The 21,570-nt window shown below is 54.9% G+C and overlaps 1 protein-coding gene and 1 pseudogene across 2 annotated transcripts in view; one reads left to right on the forward strand and one right to left on the reverse strand.

The window, feature by feature from the left end:
- LOC141998040 (zinc finger protein RFP-like) overlaps positions 1-21,570 on the forward strand; it is a 338,200-nt pseudogene that overhangs the window by 294,211 nt on the left and 22,419 nt on the right.
- The window catches only part of LOC141998476 (E3 ubiquitin-protein ligase TRIM39-like), a 29,962-nt gene that overhangs the window by 6,479 nt on the left and 1,913 nt on the right, over positions 1-21,570 (reverse strand). For both annotated transcript variants that reach the window (XM_074971329.1, XM_074971328.1), the window contains exons 2-6: positions 19,101-19,551; positions 11,266-11,361; positions 9,445-9,675; positions 8,901-8,923; positions 8,698-8,801 (exon numbers count right to left, since the gene is read on the reverse strand). In XM_074971329.1, the coding sequence (XP_074827430.1) occupies positions 8,698-8,801; positions 8,901-8,923; positions 9,445-9,675; positions 11,266-11,361; positions 19,101-19,520 (874 nt within the window). In that variant the 5' untranslated portion in view covers positions 19,521-19,551. The remainder of the gene's footprint in view (positions 1-8,697; positions 8,802-8,900; positions 8,924-9,444; positions 9,676-11,265; positions 11,362-19,100; positions 19,552-21,570) is intronic.

The raw sequence follows: 21,570 nt of genomic DNA on the forward strand, positions 1-21,570 counted from the left end.
TGGTTGTAACTGGGTCAGGGGAGTGTCACAAGCTGGTTTTAAAACCTGTCTGCCCTGGCAGTGGGGACAGGGCCTTCCTCCCCCCAGATCCAGGGGGCCACTGAACAGCTCCTGTCTGGGCATGTTCGGGGAGAAGGAAATTGGGGGGGAAAGGGCAGGAGGAGCGGGGGAGGGGTGGGAAGGTGTCAGTGGGGGCGGGGGAGGGGAGAGGCTGATGCTGGGAGAGGACAGGGGAGGGGCAGATGACAAGAGTAGAGGTTGGAGGGGAGGGGCAGGCACAAGGGCACTGGGGGGGTAAGAGGAGCGGGCACCAGGAGGACAGAGCAGGGTGAAGGGAGGGGCAGGTTCCCAGGGGCTGCAGGGGGTGAGGGGACAGGTGGGCACCAGGGCAGAAGAAGGGGATGGACCCCAGGGGGCACAGGCAAGCAAGGGAAGGGGCGGGCACCAGGGGGAGACGGATGTGAGGGAATGGGGGGCTCTATTGGGGCAGGGGGAATCAAGGGGAGGGACTGATGCCAGGGGGTGGGCGGGATGAGGAGTGGGGCAGGTGCCAGGACCATAGCGGGGGAGGGAATGGGCAGGCACCAGGGGGACGGAGTGATGCAGGAGCCTGGGGGCAGAGGGTCTGGCTATGGCAGGGACAGTCAGCAGTGGATGGAGGAGGGCAAGAGGAGGGGCAGGTGCCATGGGGCTACCGGGGGAGGGTGAGCAGAGGAGCATGTGCCAGGGGAGAAAATGGGATGATGGGAGGGGCAGGCACTGGGCGGGGGGGCTAAGGGGGAAGGGGAGGGACATGCATCAGGGCCGTAGAGTGTGATTGAGGGGCAGGACTGGTGCCAAGGGAAAGAGAAAGATGAGGGGAGGGGTGGGCACCAGGGGTCCAAAGGTTGGGATACAGAAGAGGCGGGCAGCACTGGGGGATGGGAAGGGGCTTGCACCAAGGGACACAAGGCGCGAACAGAGGGGCAGGCACTAGGGAGGCAGAGGGGGAGTAGAAGGAGGGGCTGGCACCAGGGGAAAAGGAGGGGGTGGGAGAAGGCACAGGTGACAAGGGGACAAAGAGGGGTGAGGGGTAGGACAGGTTTCAGAGTGACATGCAAGGGAAGCGGTGGGGCAGACCCCAGGGGGCAGCAGTGGAGTGAGGGAAAGGGCAATCATAAAGGGGGAGAGGGGCATGAGGGGTGGGTGCTGGGAAGACAGAGGTGGGAGGAGGGAAGGGGTAGTCACCATGAGGGATGGGGGGGGATGAGCAGAGGGGTAGATACAAGGAGTGGAGAGAGGAGGGGGGCGGGCACTGGGGGGCAGAAAGTGGGGTGTGGAGAAGGGCACGCCCTATGGGCAGAGGGGTGTGGAGATGTGGGCATGAGGGGGGAAGAGAGAGGGGGAGGGGAGGGTTGGGACCCAGAAGTTAGGAGATGGGGAGGGGAGGGGCAGACACCAGGGGGCCCAAAGGCAGGCAAGGGAAGGGGTTTGCACCAGGCAGGCAGAGGGGGCAAAGGAAGGGGCAGGCACCATGGAGGCAGATGGTAGCAATGGTAGAGATGGGCCTCAGGGGGGCAGAGGAGGAGCGAACAGAGGGGCTGGCACCAGGGGACTAGAAGGGGGTGAGGAGTGCAGGTTTTAGGGAGGCAGAGAGTGAGGGAAGGGAAGGGGGAAGAACTAAGGGGAAGGTGGCAGGGGAGGGGGTGCAAGGGAAGGGGCAGGCAACAGGGCGTGGGGGCGAGGGAAGTGGCCTGTACTGAGGGGACAGGTGGGGGCCAGGGCGGGAGAAGGAAGGGGCAGGAACTGGGGGCAGAGTGGGGGAGAGACAAATGCTGGGGGGTTGGGGGACAGTGGTGGGGCATGGGATGGGGAAGGCACCAGGGGCTAATGGGCGGGGCGGTGAGGGAAAGTGTGGTCGTCAGTGGGTAGGAGGGCAAGGGAAGGGGTGGGTGCAGGGAGGCTAGAGGGGTCCGAGGGGAGGGGTGAAAGCCAGGGGGCACAGGAGGGTGAGCAGATGGGCAGGCAGCAATGGGACAGTGGGAGGGGCAGGCGCCAGGGGGACAGTGGTGAGGCATGGAATGGGGCAGGCACCAGGGACAACAAGGGGCAAGAGGCCGTATTGGGGGCAGAGGGGGGCAAGTGAAGAGGTGGGCGCCAGAGGGGCAGGGGAAGGGGCAGGTGCTGGGGGACAGAAGGGGGTAAAGGAAGGGGGCAGACAAAAAGGAGGGAAGGGGGTGGGGAGGAGTGGGTGCCAGGAGATGGGGGGTGAAAGGAGGGGTGGTCACGAGAAAGGCGGGGGTGGGGCAAGTCATGGGTGATGGGGGAAGAGGGGCATGAGGAGAGTGGAGTCAGGGGGCAGATGGAGTGAGGGGGATGGGCATCAGGGACGAAGGGGGCAAGAGGAGGGGCAGGTACCAGGGGGGCAGGGTGAGTGAGGGAAGGGGTCGGCACCAGCAGGGTGCAGGGGGGTCAGGGAAAGGGCAGGTGCCAGGGGGATTGAGGGGGGTGAGCAGAAGGGCAGACACAGGGAGGGCAGAGGAGGGAGGTATAGGCACCAGGAGGTAGAGAGGGGGGCGATGGGAGGGGTGTGCACGAGGGGCCAGAGAGGGGCGAGGGGAGAGGCAAGGCAGTTGGGTAGAAGGAGGTGTTAGGAGAGGGGAATGGGGAGGGGCAGGATCCAGAAGGTGAGAGTGGGGCTAGAGGAGGGGTGGGCACAGGGGGACGAGAGAAGGGAAGGGCAGGGGCCAGGTGGGCACAGGGGTAAGGGAGGAGCGGGAGCCAGGGGGCACAGGGGCATGAGAAGATTGGCAGGTGCCAGGGGACAGAGGTGGGTGGAGGGCAGGGGTAGATGCCAGGGAGACAAAGGTGGGGAGAGGGGCAGAGTCCCAGGGGAGCAGCAGGAGTTTGGGGTGAGGGTGAGGGGACAGGATAGAGGCGGAGGTCAGGTGGGCACAGGAATTGAGGGAAGGGTAAGGGGAGGGGCAGGTGCTAGGGGGACAGAGGGAGGTGAAGGGGGGCAGGAGGGAAGGTGAAGGGGGCAGGCCACAGGGAATCTCTCTTGCTTTGGGCCATGTGTGGCTGGTTTGTTGCTAAGAGCAGGTTGGTGCCATCCCCACACACACTGGGGGTGCAGCCCTGACCCACGGGGCGCAGCTGGGACTCTCCATGCTCAGGCACGGGCAGGGTGTCTGGGCTCGCTGGAAGGGGGCAGGGTAGAGGGAGATAAGAGTTGAGGGGTGCTGGGGGGGAACAGGGGCCATTGCTAATGAGGCTGAGGCAGTGGGGAGGGGAGGGGGCATTTCCCCACTTCCTGCCCACTCCATCTGGGAGAAGCTGCACCAGGGGCCAGGCCCAGTTCATACCAGTACAGCGCATCTGCACTCGGGGTTCGCAGTGGGGCACCGACATGGCTGAGACACTGCTGTGCCAGGGGCCAGAACCCCTCCCCTCACTGGGGTTATGGATCAGTATTTACAGGGTCACTGGACCAGGGGAGCTGGACTCTGCGCTGCCAGAGTCATTCTCACTCCCACGCTATGGCCCAGTGCCCATGGCAGTGTTTAGACACAGGGGGACGTCTTCAGCAGGAGAGATTGTGGGAGCCCCACACCAGACACCCGGAGCCCAGCAGTTCCAGCCCTTACCTGGATTCCCACATTCCAATTCCTGCCCCACATCCCACGGCGGGATTGAACCGGGGGCTCCCCGCTGAGGGCCCAGCCACGGGGCTAAAGGCTGGAAGGGAAGAAGTGGAACCTTTCTCTGTTCATTGAAAGTACTCAGCAAACTCGACATGGATTCAGGAATAGTTTCAGTCGACCCAAAATATAATTTTTCAGCAAATAAACTATTTACCCCCAAAATTACACCCAGCTCTATTTCAAATGTGTCCCAGCAACTTATGAGCCCAATTCCCAGTGACTTGCAGTGAGTGACTGTCAACACCCCCAGAACCGCACAGGTACGGCCAGACCAGGCTCAGGACATCAGCTATGAAACAATCCAGAGCTGCTGTTAAATTTGCCCTTGGTAGAAAAATTTCCCCACGGGCTCCCATAGCTCTTTTACTGAAGGCTGAGGGGAAAAAGATACGGCCAGTCGTAATTAGTGACACTAACAAGGAGCTAGTCTGAATGAAAGAGACGTTGGAAGAGACTAGCTGCAGAGTTATGTGAATTCAGGGGACATCTTTACCTGGTAGTCGTGGACTATTTTTCCAGGTATGTAGAAAGAGTGTACTTGAAAGACATAACAGACCAGAGTGTTATAGAGCAACTGAAGGGCACTTTTGGTCATTTCAGGGTTCCAGAAGAACTTGTGACAGAGCATGGACCATAATTCACTGATGTAGAATTTAATTTATCCAAACAAAATATGATCTTCCTCATATTACGAGAAGCCCATATTACTCACAAGCGAATGGAGAGGCTGCGAGAGCTGCACAGACAGTGAAGAATATCCTTCAGCAGGAAGATCCATTCTTTGCTCTACTGAGTTATAGATCAACCCCAATCGCAGCTACTGGATATAGTGCAGCACAACTCCTGATGGGAAGACGACTCAGAACTACCCTCCCAGCTTTGGAAAAGAATCTATCTCCAAAGTTGTCAGACACGTAGAGAGTAGTCAAATTGAATAAAAAGGCAAAAAGAGCTTGCAAACACTTTTACAACAGACATCACTTAGAAAACTACCAGGCCTAGAACCCGGTGACCATGTTTGTGTCAAACTGGATGGAGAAAAATAATGGAATATTCCAGGTGTTGTAAAGAAAAAGAATTCATCACCCAGGTTGTATGTGATCAAGACCAAGAGAGGAGAGTTCAACAGAAACTGTCAACATCTACAGTTTGTTCCTCAGAAAGAACAATCAACTGAGCAAACTCTGCAGATGACGGATGCAGAACAAGAAGATGACTCAAGGATTCCAGACTGACCATAGTCAGTCGTTGGAACTAATGGACAGCCAGATGACGAAGTTGTTATCTTTTCGGGTTGTGTAATTAAAAGACCAGCACCATTCAGAGACACCTAACAGACTGATCTGCACTGAACTTCAAAGACAGTGAGATAATGTAAATATTATAAATGGTCGGAATGTAGAACTTAAAGGGGGAGATGTAACGGAACGCTAAACTGTATTATGCTGTTCAACCACTAGGTAGCGCTGGGTGTAAACTACCATATTTAAGCTGACCTCAGCCATAGTTGGTAGAACATTAAAGGATTTTGTGATGAACACATCTGGTGTGTATCTGGCTGAGAGGGAAGCTCCATAGCCAGCCCATATCTGCTACAGGACCATCACACCAATGATGAAAGTCCAGTGCTATTGACTACCTCTGCTATGGCCAAAGAGTTGTTCTGAACTATGACATGCTGAAGACTATGTGGGATTTTACCCATGACATGAGCTATATAGAAAGTTGAGGAATCAAACTCCTGGACTCTTCATATTTCAGTGACGATAATAAAATTATGGCCAAGGGCCTTGCAGATTTCCTTGTGGCCGCAGGGCAGGAAGTACCCTCCACCTCACCCCGGCTGCAGAACATAACCAAGTGTCATCCATGGTCAAGCCTACCTTTGAATACAGGTTGGCTCTCAGGGGTGTGTGTGTGTGGGGGAAAGATGGGAATGTGTCAAGAGCGCTGGCCCTTTTACAGTAGTTAGGGACGAGACTACCTATGACAGGCTCCTGTAAGGGAGAACCAGCCAACCCAGACCAACCTGGAAGTAATTAAATCCCTAGGTGGCGAGTTGGCAGCTAAATAGCTAATGAGCCTGATAAAGGGTGACCAGGGCACAGCTGAAGGGATCCTAGGGACAGGAAGCAGCTGAGGAGAGGAGCTCCCAGGAAAGCTCACTAGAGCAAGGAGCCTGGATGGGGTGCTCCTAGAGCAGTGGTCCCCAAACTGTGGGTTGTGCCCCCCTCAAGGGTGTGGAGGAACATTTTGGGGACATGGCAGGTCCTGGACCAGCCCCCATGGATGGCAGGAAGGGAACGCCACCCAGCCCTGTTCTGCCCCCAGCTCCACTCTGGCACCACCATAAGCCCCAGCTGCATCTCTGGCCCCGGCCTCCTCCACCGACTCTCAGCCCTGGTCCAGGCTGTGACCCCAGCTGCAGCTCCAGCCCAAACCGTGGTTCCACCCCTGGCCAAAGCCTCTAGCTCCCGGCCCCAACTTGGGTCCACTCCCAGCCACGGCCCCCGGCCCCAATTGCAGCCCCCTTCCTGGTCCTTCTCCCAAATGCAGCTCCCAGGGTGGGGGAGAAAACCAGCTAAGGGAGGGCATGACCAAAAAGTTTGGGGACTACTGTCCTAGACAGAGGAGCTCCCCTAAGGGGGAGGCGCTGCCAGAGATGACAATGACAGCAGCAGCTGTAGCAGGACAGAGCCCTGGAGAGCTGCCCCCGGCTGGAGAAAGTGGACGCAGAGAATAAAGGCACAGTCTGAAATGACCCCAGCTCCGGGAAGGAGGACTGGAGTCATCTGATTCCAGGATGGAAACTAATCCAAGCCCAGCTCTGGGAAGGAGGACTGAGGACTCCTGACTTGAGGACAGTGAGGAGCTTCTGTGAGAGCTGGAGGCTGGAGCAGAGTGAAGGAAAAGATTTTATTTTGGGGTTTACTTGGACTCAGAGCAGACCCCAGGAGGGCACTTTTCTCTCAGATCTTTTGGACTGTGAGGTGTAATTTAACGAATGCTGACGAGGGTGAACTGAGGCAAGATGCTTGCCAAGACACCCTGAAATGGCTGAGGGTGGTATCAATAATAACACTCACTGCCCAGCCCCTAAGGTCTGCAGGACAGCACGGGGCCTTCCCCATTGCACACAGGGATCCTGGGGCACAGGGAGCCCTGGTTACTCTGCCCCACACATTCACCCAGCGACTCCCCCGAGCTGCCAGACCCGGGTCCCTGGGGTCAGAGCGCGGGCAGTCGAGTGGCAGTGACCGGCCGGGGCTGCTGGGGTGGGTGAAAGGAAAGGGTTAATCCCAGCGCGGTGGCACGTTGCTGCCCAGCCCTGGCTGGTCTCTGCCCTCTGGGTGCAGCACAGGGCGTGTGTCTCTGAGCAGGTCCCTGCCCACTCGCCCGGCCACTTGCCCCAGACACAGAGAACCCAGGTGCCGAGGGAGGAGCAGCCCCAGCAGCGCCGCATTGGCCCTGGCACGGGCTGAGTCTGCGAGCGCAGCACCAGAGGCAGCGGCGGGGGGGGGGGGGGGGGGCTCAGCCATTGAGAGCAGCAGCGTCCCCCCCCCCACCCGCAGGGGAGGGGTCAGCGCTGGGACAACAGGCCGGGCTGGGCCAGGGGCTGGGAGCTCTGGCAGCCAGCGCGGTGCCAGCACCAAGGGCCCTGCTGGAGACCCTGGGCCTGGCCAGCCGGGAGCAGCCAGCGAGTGACTCAGGGCCTGGGGCCCTGCCCAGGATGGGGTTTCCGGGGGGGTGACAGGAGGCTCCCCAGGGGCTGCTGATCCCCTAGAAGGAGGCACGGAGGTGACTGGCTCAGGATCCCGACAGGCTCAGGGGCCAGGGGTGTGGAATGGCCCAGAGCCCAGTCGTGTTCAGGGTCCGGTGGGCACAGACTGTGCTGGGCTGGGGGCAGCGAGGGGGGAGGGGAGCAGGGATGTGCTGGCTCCAGCCAGCCACAGAGAGGAAGCTGCTTCCCCCACAGCCTGGGGTTCCTGCTCCCCGGAGCCCTGAGATCCTGGCCCTGCAGCCGGCACCCACTGGGCAGCCTCCATCGGCCGGGACAGACACACCCAGCTTGGCCCCTTCGACTGCCCCTTGCTGGGGGTGGGGGGTGGGAAGAGAGGAGGGCGGGGGTAGGATGAAAGGGCCAGTTCAACTATCACAGACCGAGCTCACTGAACCTTCCCACTCCCCCTCTCCTCTGCCTTCACTTCTTCTCTGTCCCTCCTTGCTGTCAAGTTTCTGCCTTTGCCCCCGGTCTCCGCGCTGGGGTTGTGGGGAGGGGTTTGGATGGGGGCAGCTCACGCTCAGACATGGTGACAGGGTCACATTCTCATGGGTGAGTCTCACTCACTAAGCAGCAAACCACTGACCCAACCTCACACTGGGCTGTGCTCAGAGCAGACGAGGGGCCCGTAGGGTTCAGCTTGTTACCCAGTAACACACGGCCCAGGTCAGACCGCAGCAGCCAGACCGGCCCCTCCTCCAGCTCAGAAAGCTCGACCAGCCTTGGCTAATTGGGGCTGGGGCAGAGTTGAACGGTGGCCACACAACGCAGCCCTCACACGTCCCAGGAGAGAGGCACAGACACGTCATCCGTTACTAGTCTGTGCAGTTCCCAGCACAATGGGCCCAGTCCAGGCCTCACAGCACCTGGCTCAGGGACACCCATTAACTCAGCCTGGAGGGGTCAGGATGTCACAGTGATGGGGCCTGGTCAGACACCTGGGCAAGTACCAGCAGGTGGGTGCTAGGGTTGGCAACTCCCCTGGACCAGATGGACCGGATGCCATGCTGCGGCGATGGCATCCCCATTTCTGTCAATGACGTCCAGTCTGGGAGAGTTGGCAACCCTAGTGGGTGTGAATATCAGGCAAACTCCGCAGCACTGAGCACATCAGCCTCCAGCTATCACACAGCTCCAAGCCTGTCAGCTGGGTGCATGCGTGTCCTGGGGTCCCAGGCTCTGTACAGATCTCCAGGCACAATACAGCTGAATGTCCCAGTAGACGCCACTCACCTCCGAATCTCTTCAGCGCTTCCCTCATGTCAAGGGAAATTTTATACACGTTCTTCAGGTCAGTAGAAATGGCTTCTGGTGCTTGGAGTTTCATACTTTCATGCCTATGAAGAAAACATCCCATCATCACTCAGCTGCTCTGTGCACACATCACCGCAGAGCCGCTACCGAGGATATAAGAGCAATGAACATCGGAAACACACCTGCTCAATGTGCTTTTCACATCCTGGAAGGAGAAAGAGAATCAATGTTCTTAGTTAAAACCATGTGTAAAAACCAGTTAATTTTCACTCTGCACATCAACCTTTCCCCTAGAAAACAAATCAACCTTTCCAGGCTTCACTGTTTTGTGGTAAAAACTCATATGGCATTTTGCATTAACACTTGTTTCATTTATGTAGGTGAGACAGGAATTTAGCTAAAGGGTTCTCCCTTCTAGGGACCCAACCCATCAGTATCTGTGTTTATTGACTGTGTTGCGGCCAATGCTCTGGAGTCAGAGCAGTGATGGGTTTAGCTCAGTATCATTTTTGTATCACCCATTTAATCTCCCATGGCCTCCCTGGATCTCCATGATGAGAATTCCCATCAAACATGGTCTGCAATATTTTGGAACTGATGGAGCTTTTAGCCTCATGTTCTGTTTCTCAGTAAACCACAGAGCACATTGACTCTAATTCTTGGGATCCAGACCCACAGATCTGAGTTATAATTCTGCATGGATGGGGAATTTTGATGCCGTCTTACCGTTAGCAGCTCAATAACTGGTTGCTGACACTTCTCCTCTATCTCTGTGATCAGCTGCTGCAGAGAGGAGCTTTGCTGGGAGAGTTTGGTGACATTTTCCTGTAGTCTCTGCAGAGTCTCCCTCTCCTCCTCCTCCAGGCTCTGCAGAAGCAGCTGCTCCTCCTCTCTCAGCAGTGTGTGCAGTTTGTTAAATTCACCTGCAATCATCTCCCTCTTGTTCTTCACTTTCCTCTGGAGAAAGAAAAATAGGAAAGGCACAGAGAAAACGTGAGCCAGATGTTGAATTACACAGATTAGGTCTCTGTCCATGAAGCAGGGGATATTAGATCAGTATCAGGTTTGTGAGGATATTTACTTCTTTAAGAAATGAACCATAAAGGGTTTGTTTTAGTTCAGAGTCAATATGGCCAGTTCCGTAGCGGGGTTGTCTAGGGTGCTTTGTAAAGATGCAGTATGTTATTGCGGGTGGCAGGGGATGGCCATAGTGGAGTGGAGAGCAATCGAGGGAACAAGAGAGATTCACAGTGGGCTGCACAGGGCGTCCATGGGGGGATTTGGGTGCCCAGTGCTGGGCAGTCAGATACCTAGGGGAGCCATCACAGCGGGATGTGGGTGATGCTCGTTCTTTGACAACCTGCTCCCAGGGCTGCAATGTTCAGGACCTATGGCCAGTGCTAACAGCCCTTTGGGTGCCATCCTGGGGCTCACATGGGTGTTGGGCACCCGGGGTATTGTCAGAACTGGCTTTGGCCTCACCCAGCCTGGCTGAGTGCCCCATGCCCATGTGTCCAGTGACCAGCCAGTGTCTTCCTCACCCCCCAAACCCCCACCCCCCCATGCTCTCTGCAGGGATTTCACTGTAAAAGGCAGGTGAACCAGAACAGACATTTTGTCCCATGGGTTCGTCACCTGGCTACAGACGAGCACAGGTAAGGTCACAGTAACAGTAGCAGGTGCCTGGGATGAAGTGGCCACGTGATGGCAGCAGAGGCTGTGAAGTGGCCGAGCGCTGCCTGGCTTTCCACTGACCCGCCCCCGGCTCTGCTCACTCAGGGGGTGGCCACACTGCAATGGAGGAGTGAAGGCAGCACATGAAGACACACCCCAGCTTGCTCGGGTGCTGGTAGAGTGAAGCCACAGCAGGAGGGGCTGTACAAGCCCACCCAGCTGCCTGGGCAATGACTCGGGCAGCTCGCCCGCAGCTAGCTGTTGGTGCCCTGTAGACACCCCCCGGGGGCAGATTTTCCACTGAGCTCCACACCCGCCACTGGGTTCAATGTTCAGAAGAGCTCAGCTCCCAGCGTGCCCCCAGCCCAGCCAGCTGAGTGATTTTGAACCTCACCCATTGGGTAAATCCTCCCCCCAGCTCTCGTGTCTGGCCCAGGCACTGGGCAGATGCACTGCAAGGACTGTGTGGGAGGATGGAGAAGGAACAATCCCTGTGTCCTCCAGGCTGCAGAGACACTGTGGAGCCATTTCATGGAGGCCCCTGAATCCCCCCGCCTGCAGGAGGGAAACAGGGTCTGTCTCATAGTGAAAACACTGCACCCACTATTGAGAATTTGCCCCATTAGAGAGCATTGGGGTGAGTTTGCACCAACTCACTAGGCCCTGGAACTGCCCCTCCTCTGCCACGTACAGGAGCTACTGTGCTGAGACCCCCCACCAGAGACACAGCCGGATCCTGCTGGCACCAAGCCTGTGTCACGGGGCAAGCAACCAGAGCAGGTTCATACTCTCGTCCTGGAGCTTCACAGCTCCTTCATCCCTGGGAGCGTTGCAGGGGGAAGGGCTCAGGGAGGGATAAACCCGGACACACACCTGCCACTCCGTGGTTTTCTCCTTCTCTTTAGATGTCAGCGCCAGGGCCTCCTCCAGCTCCTTCCTCATAGGGTTCAGGGCTCCCTGCAGTTTCTCCTGCAGGGACATTGCATACAATAAACAGCCATTAGTCTGCCTGTCTGATGGGTGGAGAGTATCATAGAATCATAGAATCACAGGGTTGGAAAGGACCTCAGGAGGTCATCTAGCCCAACCCCCTGCTCAAAGCAGGACCAATCCTCAACTAAATCATCCCCGCCAGGGCTTTATCAAGCCTGACCTTAAAAACCTCAAAGGAAGGAGATTCCACCACCTTCCTAGGTAACCCATTCCAGTGCTTCACCACCCTCCTAGTGAAATAATGTTTCCTAATATCCAACCTAGACCTCCCCCCTTGCAACTTGAGACCATTGGTCCTTGTTCTGTCATCTGCTACCACTGAGAACAGTCTAGAGCCATCCTCTTTGGAACCCCCTTTCAGGTAGTTGAAAGCAGCTATAAAAATCCCCCCTCATTCTTCTCTTCTGCAGACTAAATAATCCCAGTTCCCTCAGCCTCTCCTCATAAGTCATGTGCTTTGGCCCCCTAATCATTTTTGTTCCCCTCCGCTGGACTCTTTCCAATTTTTCCACATCCTTCTTGTAGTGTGGGGCCCAAAACTGGACACAGTACTCCAGATGAGGCCTCACCAATGCTGAATAGAGGGGAATGATCACGTCCCTTGATCTGCTGTCAATGCTCCTACTTATATCGCCCAAAATGCTGTTAGCCTTCTTGGCAACAAGGGCACACTGTTGACTCATATCCAGCTTCTCGTCCACTGTAACCCCTAGGTCCTTTTCTGAAGAACTGCTCCCAAGCTACTTGGTCCCTAGTTTGTAGCGGTGCATGGGATTTTTCCATCTTAAGTGCAGGACTCTGCACTTGTCCTTGTTGAACCTCATCAGATTTCTTTTGGCTCAATTCTCTAATTTGTCTAGGTCCCTCTGTATCCTATCCCTACTCTCCAGCGTATCTACCACTTCTCCCAGTTTAGAGTCATCTGCAAACTTGCTGAGGGTGCAATCCATGCCATCCTCCAGATCATTAATGAAGATATTGAACAAAACCGGCCCCAGGACCGACCTTTGGGGCACTCCGCTTGATACTGGCTACCAACTAGACATGGAGCCATTGATCACTACCCGTTGAGCCCGACAATCTAGCCAGCTTTCTAGCCTTCTTACAGTCCCTTCATCCAGCCCATCATACTTTAACTTGCTGGCAAGAATACTGTGGGAAACCGTATCAAAAGCTTTGCTAAAGTCAAGAAATAACATGTCCACTGCTTTCCCCTCATCCACAGAGCAAGTTATCTCATCATAGAAGGCAATTAGGTTAGTCAGGTATGACTTGCCCTTGGTGAATCCATGCTGACTGTTCCTCATCACTCTCCTCTCCTCGAAGTGCTTCAAAATTGATTCCTTGAGGACCTGCTCCATGATTTTTCCGGGGACTGAGGTGAGGCTGACTGGCCTGTAGTTCCCCAGATCCTCCTTCTTCCCTTTTTGAAAGATGGGCACTACTTTAGCCTTTTTCCAGTCATCCGGGACCTCCCCCGATCGCCATGAGTTTTCAAAGATAATGGCCAATGGCTCTGCAATCACATCTGCCAACTCCTTTAGCACTCTCAGATGCAGTGCATCCAGCCCCATGGACTTGTGCTCGTCCAGCTTTTCTAAATAGTCCTGAACCACTTCTTTCTCCACAGAGGGCTGGTCACCTCCTCCCCATACTCTGCTGCCCAGTGCAGTAGTCTGGGAACTGACCTTGTTCGTGAAGACAGAGGCAAAAAAAGCATTGAGTACATTAGCTTTTTCCACATCCTCGGTCACTAGGTTGCCTCCCTCATTCAGTAAGGGGCCCACACTGTCCTTGACCACCTTCTTGTTGCTAACATACCTGTAGAAACCCTTCTTGTTACTCTTAACATCCCTTGCTAGCTGCAACTCCAGGTGTGATTTGGCCTTCCTGATTTCACTCCTGCATGCCTGAGCAATATTTTTATACTCCTCCCTGGTCATTTGTCCAAGCTTCTACTTCTTGTAAGCTTCTTTTCTGTGTTCAAGATCAGCAAGGATTTCACTGTTAAGCCAAGCTGGTCACCTGCCATATTTACTATTCTTTCTACACATCGGGATGGTTTGTCCCTGTAACCTCAATAAGGATTCTTTAAAATATAGCCAGCTCTCCTGGACTCCTTTCCCCCTCATGTTATTCTCCCAGGGGATCCTACCAATCAGTTCCCTGAGGGATTCAAAGTCCGCTTTTCTGAAGTCCAGGGTCCATAACCTGCTGCTCTCCTTTCTTCTTTTTGTCAGGATCCTGAACTCAACCATCTCATGGTCACTGCCTCTCAGGTTCCCATCCACTTTTGCTTCCCTTGCTAATTCTTCCCTGTTTGTGAGCAGCAGGTCAAGAAGAGCTTTGCCTCTAGTTGTTTCCTCCAGCACTTGCACCGGGAAATTGCCCCCTACACTTTCCAAAATCTTCCTAGATTGTCTGTGCACCTCTGTATTGCTCTCCCAGCAGATATCGGGGTGATTGAAGTCCCCCATGAGAACCAGGGCCTGTGATCTAGTAACTTCTGTTAGTTGCTTGAAGAAAGCCTCATCCAACTCATCTCCCTGGTCCGGTGGTCTATAGCAGACTCCCACCACGACATCACCTTTGTTGCTCACACTTCTAAAATTAATCCAGAGACTCTCAGGTTTTTCTGCAGTTTCATACCGGAGCTCTGAGCAGTCATACTGCTCTCTTACATACAGTGCAACTCCCCCACCTTTTCTGCCCTGCCTGTCCTTCCTGAACAGTTTATATCAATCCATGACAGTACTCCAGTCACATGAGTTATCCCACCAAGTCTCTGTTATTCCAATCACATCATAATTCCTTGACTGTGCCAGAACTTCCAGTTCTCCCTGCTTGTTTCCCAGGCTTCTTGCATTTGTGTATAGGCACTTAAGATAACTCACTGATCATCCTGCTTTCTCAGTATGAGGCAGGAGTCCTCCCCTCTTGTGCTCTCCTGCTCATGTTTCCTCCTGTTATCCCACTTCCCCACTTATCTTAGGGCTTTGGTCTCCTTCCCCTGGTAAACCTAGTTTAAAGCCCTCCTCACTAGGTTAGCCAGCCTGCTTGCAAAGTTGCTCTTCCCTCTGAGCCCGTCTCTGCCTAGCAATCTTTCTTCTTGGAACACCATCCCATGGTCAAAGAAATCCAAAGCCTTCTCTTCAACACCACCTGCGTAGCCATTCACTGACTTCCACAATTCGACAGTCTCTACCCGGGCCTTTTCCTTCCACAGGGATGATAAACGAGAACACCACTTGCACCTCAAACTCCTTTATCCTTCTTCCCAGAGCCATGTAGTCTGCAGTGATCTGCTCAAGGTCATTCTTGGCAGTATCATGGGTGCCCTTGTACCATAGATATCGTCCTTTCATACACAAGCAGTAAAATACCCTGGAAGGAGGCAGCAGGCTTGGCTCTTCCGGCCCCAAAGGCAGCGTGGGAGCAGAGATGCCAGTCTCAGAGCAGGGGCTCTGCTTCGTGCAGACACTCAGGACTTCTCAAAGCCTGTGTTTTAGCTGAAGTTTCACACCACTGAGCTCAGGGCAGAGGGGAAATAGCTGGGAAGGTTCTAAACAATCCCTCCTGCTGGTGAGAGCGAGGAGCTTAGGATGGTGCATCACTGCACTGTGCCCCAGACCCAGGCCAGGAACAAGACCCACACAGTGCTCTCATCTGTCCGTCCAGGCTCCCATGTGGCCTCCCTCAGGAAGCAGCTGAGAGCCTGACACCAGTGCCGTCCCATTAACTGGACAGGCTGAAGCTGTGATGTGGCTGGGGATCAGTGAGGAATAGGGAACACACTTGATCTGGGGGAATGGGCCACCCATAATTATAACGGCTCCAGAGCTGTAATAACCCAGGGCTCTCTTCCCCTTTGGCAGCGTGTGATTCATTCACACAGCACAGCAATGTGCTCCTGCCCCCTCAGCCCCGCTCCGTGCAACACCCCTGGCAGCCCCCCAGAGCCCCCTCCTGAGCCCCCACCAGAGATCTCCCCATTTCACTCTCTCTCTTTTCTCAGAGCCCTTGAGTTCTCTCCTCCTCTCTGCCCAAGGGCCCAGGCTGCAGCTGCTGCTGAGAGCTCCTGGGGTGCTGCTGCAGGGAAGCAGTGAGGGAGGGAGCCAGCAGGGGCTAGTGAGGGAAGCAGCCTTGGCACCCAGCAAAACAGCTTCATAAATGAGCAGGGATCAGACTGGGGGAGGGCAAAGGTGGCTGGATTCTTTGAAGATCCACCCACAAATAAGCTCTGCCCATGTGAGTCACCAAAAGGAGACACCATGATCTGTTCACAGGAGATGGTGCAATGCTCAAATAGGGTGGCATTGCTGATGGGCTCCAAGGGGCTCCTTGGGCCCGGCTCCCCACATGGGCTAGAATATACCCCTGGACTCTCTGGGCCGGGTCCTTCTTTACTGGGGGGAACAGAAGAGGTGGCATCTCCCAAACATCACCCGATTGTGGCACCGGAAGGAGGCGTCACTGGCAGTACGTGGTGCTGGGCTGTAACTCTCCCTCTCCGCTCTCACAAGGTGAATGAAATTGTTAACAATGCTGATATTTAAAGGATCATCCCCAGGCACCTGAGCCCACCCCCCACTGAGGGACTGGGGCCGGTCACACCTCTCTGAGCCGCTGTGCCCAGCTCTCTGCATCCCCTACATCTGGATCAGTTCTGAGGTTTTCTTCACAACCAAAACAGCTGGAGACTCAGTTTAAAGCAAAGTGAAAGCTGAGATCCCGGAGAACACGGCAGGTGCTTCCCTGGAGAAGTGCCAGCACTTCCCGGCTGTCTCTGAGCCCTGTCAGTGAGCACACAGGCTTGGGCCTGGTCTTAACCTCACACTTAGGACTCCCTAGCTACTTTGTTGTAGTGCTGGAGCTGCGCAGCTCAGACATCTGTAGCTTAGGCAAGGCCTTGGAGTTCCTGGGGCAGAGAAGCAGCTCAGTGGACGAGGGACTTGGAGCAGAAATCTGGGACAATCTGGGCCAAACTGAGTGTGTCAGTGAGTCTGGTCCCTGTGGGGAGGGAATTCAGGCCACTTCCTTCCCTTCCTTCTGCAATCCTGGGAAGGGCCCTGACCTAAGCCCATGTCCTCCCCTCTCTCCCGGGGTGAGGGCAGGGAACCTCAGCAGCGTCTCATCCCCGGCCTCCCACTCTCCAGCGCAGACACAGCCCCAGACAGGGAACGAGAGCACGAACATGTTTCCTTAATGTGGTTCCAGAACCACATTGTCCCACCCACGCTGCCAAAACCCAACTGGGTTAGCGTGCAGATGGCCCTAAGCTTGTCGGGCAATTATAATACTATGGTGTGTGTGACAGATTGGGTCACAGAAACTCCCTCAGGACTGTCACTAGATTTGCTTGGATACTACTGAGAACAAACCCCCTTGCCAGAAAAGGGTGCCCACCACTCCTGTCTTGCTCAGCTGGACACACCAGTCGGCTCCAGCACAGACCACACCCCCCTGCAGTTCACACAAACAGAGATTCACTCAGCCCAGAGGCTTCTCAGTTAACAAGGACTTTCCCAACGCCCAGTGTTCAGTCTTTCAGGGAGCCTAAACCCCAAATAAATCCAGTTTACTCTGTATAAAGCTTATACAGGGCAAATTCATAAATTGTCCGCCCTCTATAACACAGAGAGATATGCACAGCTGTTTGCTCCCCCAGGTATTAATCACTTATTCTGGGTTTATTAATAAACAAAAGTGATTTTATTAAGTATAAAAAGTAGGATTTAAGTGGTTCCAAGTAATAACAGACAGATCAAGGTAAGTCACTAAGTAAAATAAAGCACCAGGGGTGGAAGTAGATGCCGGGACTTACCAGCGCTCCCTGCACCAGGCCCGGCATCCTTAACAAGGCTCTGGCCCCCCTGGAAGGGGTAGAGCCTTGGTGCAGAAGGGCCAAGGGGGCTCCGCTTCCCACCGCTGGTGAATGCACGGGGGTGGGGGGGTTCCAGTCCTTCCCCCAACCCCCTCCCCTGAGTGACGTGGCTGGGGGCGGGCCACTCTGCTTCTCGCCAGCTGCAGTGAGTACAGGGGAGTGCCCGACCCCTGCTGCCAGGCCCCCTGCTAATCCCTCAGGCCGCCCTGGGCCCCGCAGGGCCCCGCAAAGCCGGGGCCCAGGGCAGCAGCCCCTTTTGCTCCCCCCCTATCGACAGCCCTGCTGGTAGGGTCCAGCAGCATTGCCGGCAGTGCTTTAACCTTGCTACTGCGGCCGTGCTGCGGGAGTCTACCGGCAGGGCCGCTGACGGGGGGAGCAAAACGTTGGCTGTGTGTGAGCCAGCCTGGCGGCCGGCTCTTGCCGGAGCACTGCTCCGGCCCGCACCGGCCCACTTTCACCTCCGCAAAGCACTCTGGTGGCCAGTTTTCACAGTGGGATAGCTACAAACCATGCTGCTCTCTGTGTGGATGCAAGAGCTGCTAGCAGGAATGTGCTCTGCCTGCACAAGGAGCTAGTGTGCACGTACAACAGCGGCTTTAATTAAAGTGGCATAACTTTTGCCAACAAAACTTTGTAGTGTATACAAAGCCTAAGAGCAGAGGAGAACCTCAAGAGACTGATCTTATAGAGCTTACAGTAGAGAACCAGGTAACTGCTGGTGGGGCGGCCAGTGGAGTGGACCAGTTGGGTACGTGGCAGGGTGCTGACTCACAGGTGACACAGAGGAGCAAGCAAGGTGCCTTCTTCCACCCCTCCACCAGGTGTACCTCGGAGTCTTCACTAACCTGGGCCAACCACTGTGAGTGGGGTGTGGTGAGGGACTTGTTAAAGGATCTTTTGGTTGTAGAACTAAAAAACCAGAGGCAGAAGACACTGCCCCTCACGCCCTGGGGTGGGTGTTTTGCTCACGGTTTTATGTTTATGAATCTTGCGTGTGGCATTTTCCTTAATTAATGCCGGGTGCCTTCCCTCCTCTCGTTTAAAGTTTCTTTCCTACGATAGGCACCAACTCTGTGGGTGCTCCAGGGCTAAAGCAACCGAGGGGAAAAAAAGAGTGGGTGCTCAGCACCCACCAGTGGCCCTGTGATCAGCTCCTTCCCCTTCCTCCCAGTGCCCACTGCCCACCGTGGATCAGCTATACGGCAGTGTGCAGGAGGCATTGGGGGAAGAGGGCAGAGCGAGGGCAGGGTGCGCTCGGGTGAGGGGGCAGAATAGAGCAGGAAGAGTTGGGGTGGGGGTGTGGTCTTGGGGGAAGGGATGGAGTGGGGGCAGGGCCTGTGCAGAGTGGGGCTTGAGCACCCCGGGGAAATGAGGAAGCCAGCACCTGTGTTTTCTACACTCAGACTCTGTGCTTTAGAGAGAAGAAGTATTGCCTCTCAGAGGCGCACAGGGTGGGGTGGGATTTGCCCAGGTTACTGGGTTAGGGCTCGAGCTGGTTCTATGTTGTCATGCTGAAAAGGAACCCCTAGATATTGAACCCAGCCTTTCTTGCTTCCTACTCCACCTGGCAGACAGGTTACAGGTGCACAAAGAGCCATCAGCCCCGTTCTCTCTATCAGGCATTGAAACGTGCATTGTTGGGGCAAAAATGTCTGGATCTTTTTCCGTAACCCACAACCCCCAGTTGCTCACCCCTCTGAAAACCAGGCCCCTTTCATTTAGGTGCCTAACCTTAGGCAGCCAGGTGTGAAAGTTTGTCCTTGGACTGAGAGGACAATAAACCTGGTGTCCTTAAGGGATTTAATTAAGCAAAGTCAACAGCATTTCCTACCTTGTACTCCTGGGCAGCCTCCTCAATGGGAACCACAGTGTGAGATTTGTGGTCCCGGGATTTCTCACACACCAAGCAAATAGGTTCTCCATCCTCCTCACAGAAGAGTTTGAGACGTTCCTCGTGTCTCTCACACAGATCCTCCTTTTGCCCTTTTCCTGGTTTTAACTCCAGTTGTTTGAGCTTTTGTACGATGTTGTTCAGCTGGGCGTTGGGCTTGAACTCCCCTTTCTGGAACTGGGCTCTGCACTGGGGACAGGTCAGGGGTGTCCCCGTTCCCTTCTCCTCACTGTACCAGGTGAGGCAGGCTCGGCAGAAGTTGTGCCCACACGCTATAGTCACCGGCTCTGTCAGATACCCCAGGCAGATGGAGCAAATAGCTTCCTCTTGTATGTCCCCTGCTGTAGCTGTAGAGGCCATGGCAGCTGGGTGACTGCCTGTTCTCTCTGCCCTTTGCAGGCAGCCAGCAGCCCAACCAGCCACACACACGCAGGCAACCCAAAAGCAAAAGGAAAAAATAATCAACAGCAAGCAGACTTTTAAAGCTTTTTTTAGCAGATTGTGCAACTGGGAGCCAATCACGTGCTCCAGCAGGATATTCTACCCCCGCCCCCCCCCCCAAAAGGCAGAAGCCACAGCCCCAAAAAGCCCCAACAAGCAACTTAAAGAAATGAATAGGCAATTATGCACAGAAAGAAGCCTAAATAGACTTACTGGGAGCAGTGGTGATAAAAGTTACCACAGTCAGGTGAGCCATCTGCAGTGGTTGCCAAAATAGGACATGTGGCAGAGAGGCTGGTGTTCCTTGCTGGCCCATCTCAGCACCCCCCCCCCCCCCCGGGCTGTGGTGTTAAAGCACATTGCCCTATATGTCTTTGTTACATAAAATAATGTATTGTCACTTTATGTGGCTCTGACCTGCTGTTCCCATGGCCTGGCAGTTACTCTGTTTCCACCGTAAATGCAACTTCACTATTTTAGTTATTTATTTTTAATTCCTTTTTAAAAGCAGTGGTTTGGTTACTCCTATTTTCCTTAGCACGCCTTGGTTAACACTGTGTGCCTGGATGTCATTGGGCTGCTTAGTGTACAGTTTTAATAAGAAATAATCACAGAAAATAATAATTGACGTTACAGGTTGAACCTTCCTAATCCGGACTTCCCTAGTTCGGCAACACCCCTGGTCCGGCATCGTCGGTGATCCAGTGGATGTTCCGGGGCTGGAACACTCAGGGGGGGAAACTGAGGGGCTGGGGCCAGGAGCGTTGTGGGACCGGGGAAGAGTGGAGCTGGCAGCGGCCGGAGGAGCAGGGGGCCGGCGGCTGGGAGCCGAGCCCCTGGGAGTGGTGGGCTGGGGGCCAGCAGTGGAGTCCCAGAATCCCTGCAGAGCAGAGGGGCCGGTGCCCTGGGGACAACGGCCAGGAGTGGTGGGGCTTGCACTGATCTCTCCTGGTCTAGCAAATTCCCTGGTTTGGGGCCAGTCAGGTCCCGAGGGTGCCAGACCCGGGAGGTTCAACTTGTAGTTTTTAAGCAATCACTTATAGCAGGGATTCTCAACCCGGTGGGCTGCGAGACGCTTTGTTTACCTGAGCGTCTGCAGGTACGGCTACTCGCAGCTCTCAGTGGCCACGGTTCGCCGTTCCTGCAGGAATTAGCTACACCTAGCTAGGGACAAAATGGCCATCAGAAGAGGTTCTATAAATGTGTTAGGAGCAAGAAAAAGACAAAGGAAAGTGCAGGCCCCCTACTTAGCGAAGAAGGAGAGCTGAGCTAATAACCGACAAGCTCAAGCAGGCTGAGTGTCAGAAACCAGAGCCTGCAGCAGAGTCAATCTCTGGGCAACCTAATGAGCACAGCTGGCCTGCACCAGGCTGCTTGATTGGCTACAGCACCTGATTGGTTCGCAGAGCAGCTCTTAAGCCCAGCAGCAGGCGCACTTTAAAGGCTGTGCAAAGCATCAGGTATTGCTGTGACAGCACCTGCCTTGCCCCTGATTTGCCTCATTCCAGCTAACCCAGTTCTGACCCTTGACTCAGGTTCCTGACATCAGCTCTGACTCCAGTTTTGGCTCCTAGCTCTGGTTACTGACCCCTAGGCATGGTTGCCCAAGTCCCGGTCAATGACACTGGGATGTTTAATGCCTATTTTACTTCAGTCTTCATAAAAAAGTTTAATTTGACAAGATACTCAACACAGTTAATATTAGCAGCAAGGGGGAAGGAGCGCCACCCAAAATAGGGAAAGAACAGCTTAAAGAATACGTAGGTAACTTAGATGTATTCAAGTTGGTGGGGCCTGATGAAATTCATGTGTGGGCACCGAAGGAACTGGCTGAAGCCATCTCAGAGCTATTAATGATTATCTCTGAGAACTCATGGAGGACCCCTGGACTGGAGAAGGGCAAACATTGTACCTATCTTTAGGAGAACAAAGAGGATCCAGGGAATTTTAGACAAGCCAGCCTAACTTC

Source organism: Natator depressus, chromosome 14 (assembly GCF_965152275.1).
Source record: "Natator depressus isolate rNatDep1 chromosome 14, rNatDep2.hap1, whole genome shotgun sequence".
Lineage (NCBI taxonomy): Eukaryota > Metazoa > Chordata > Testudines > Cheloniidae > Natator > Natator depressus.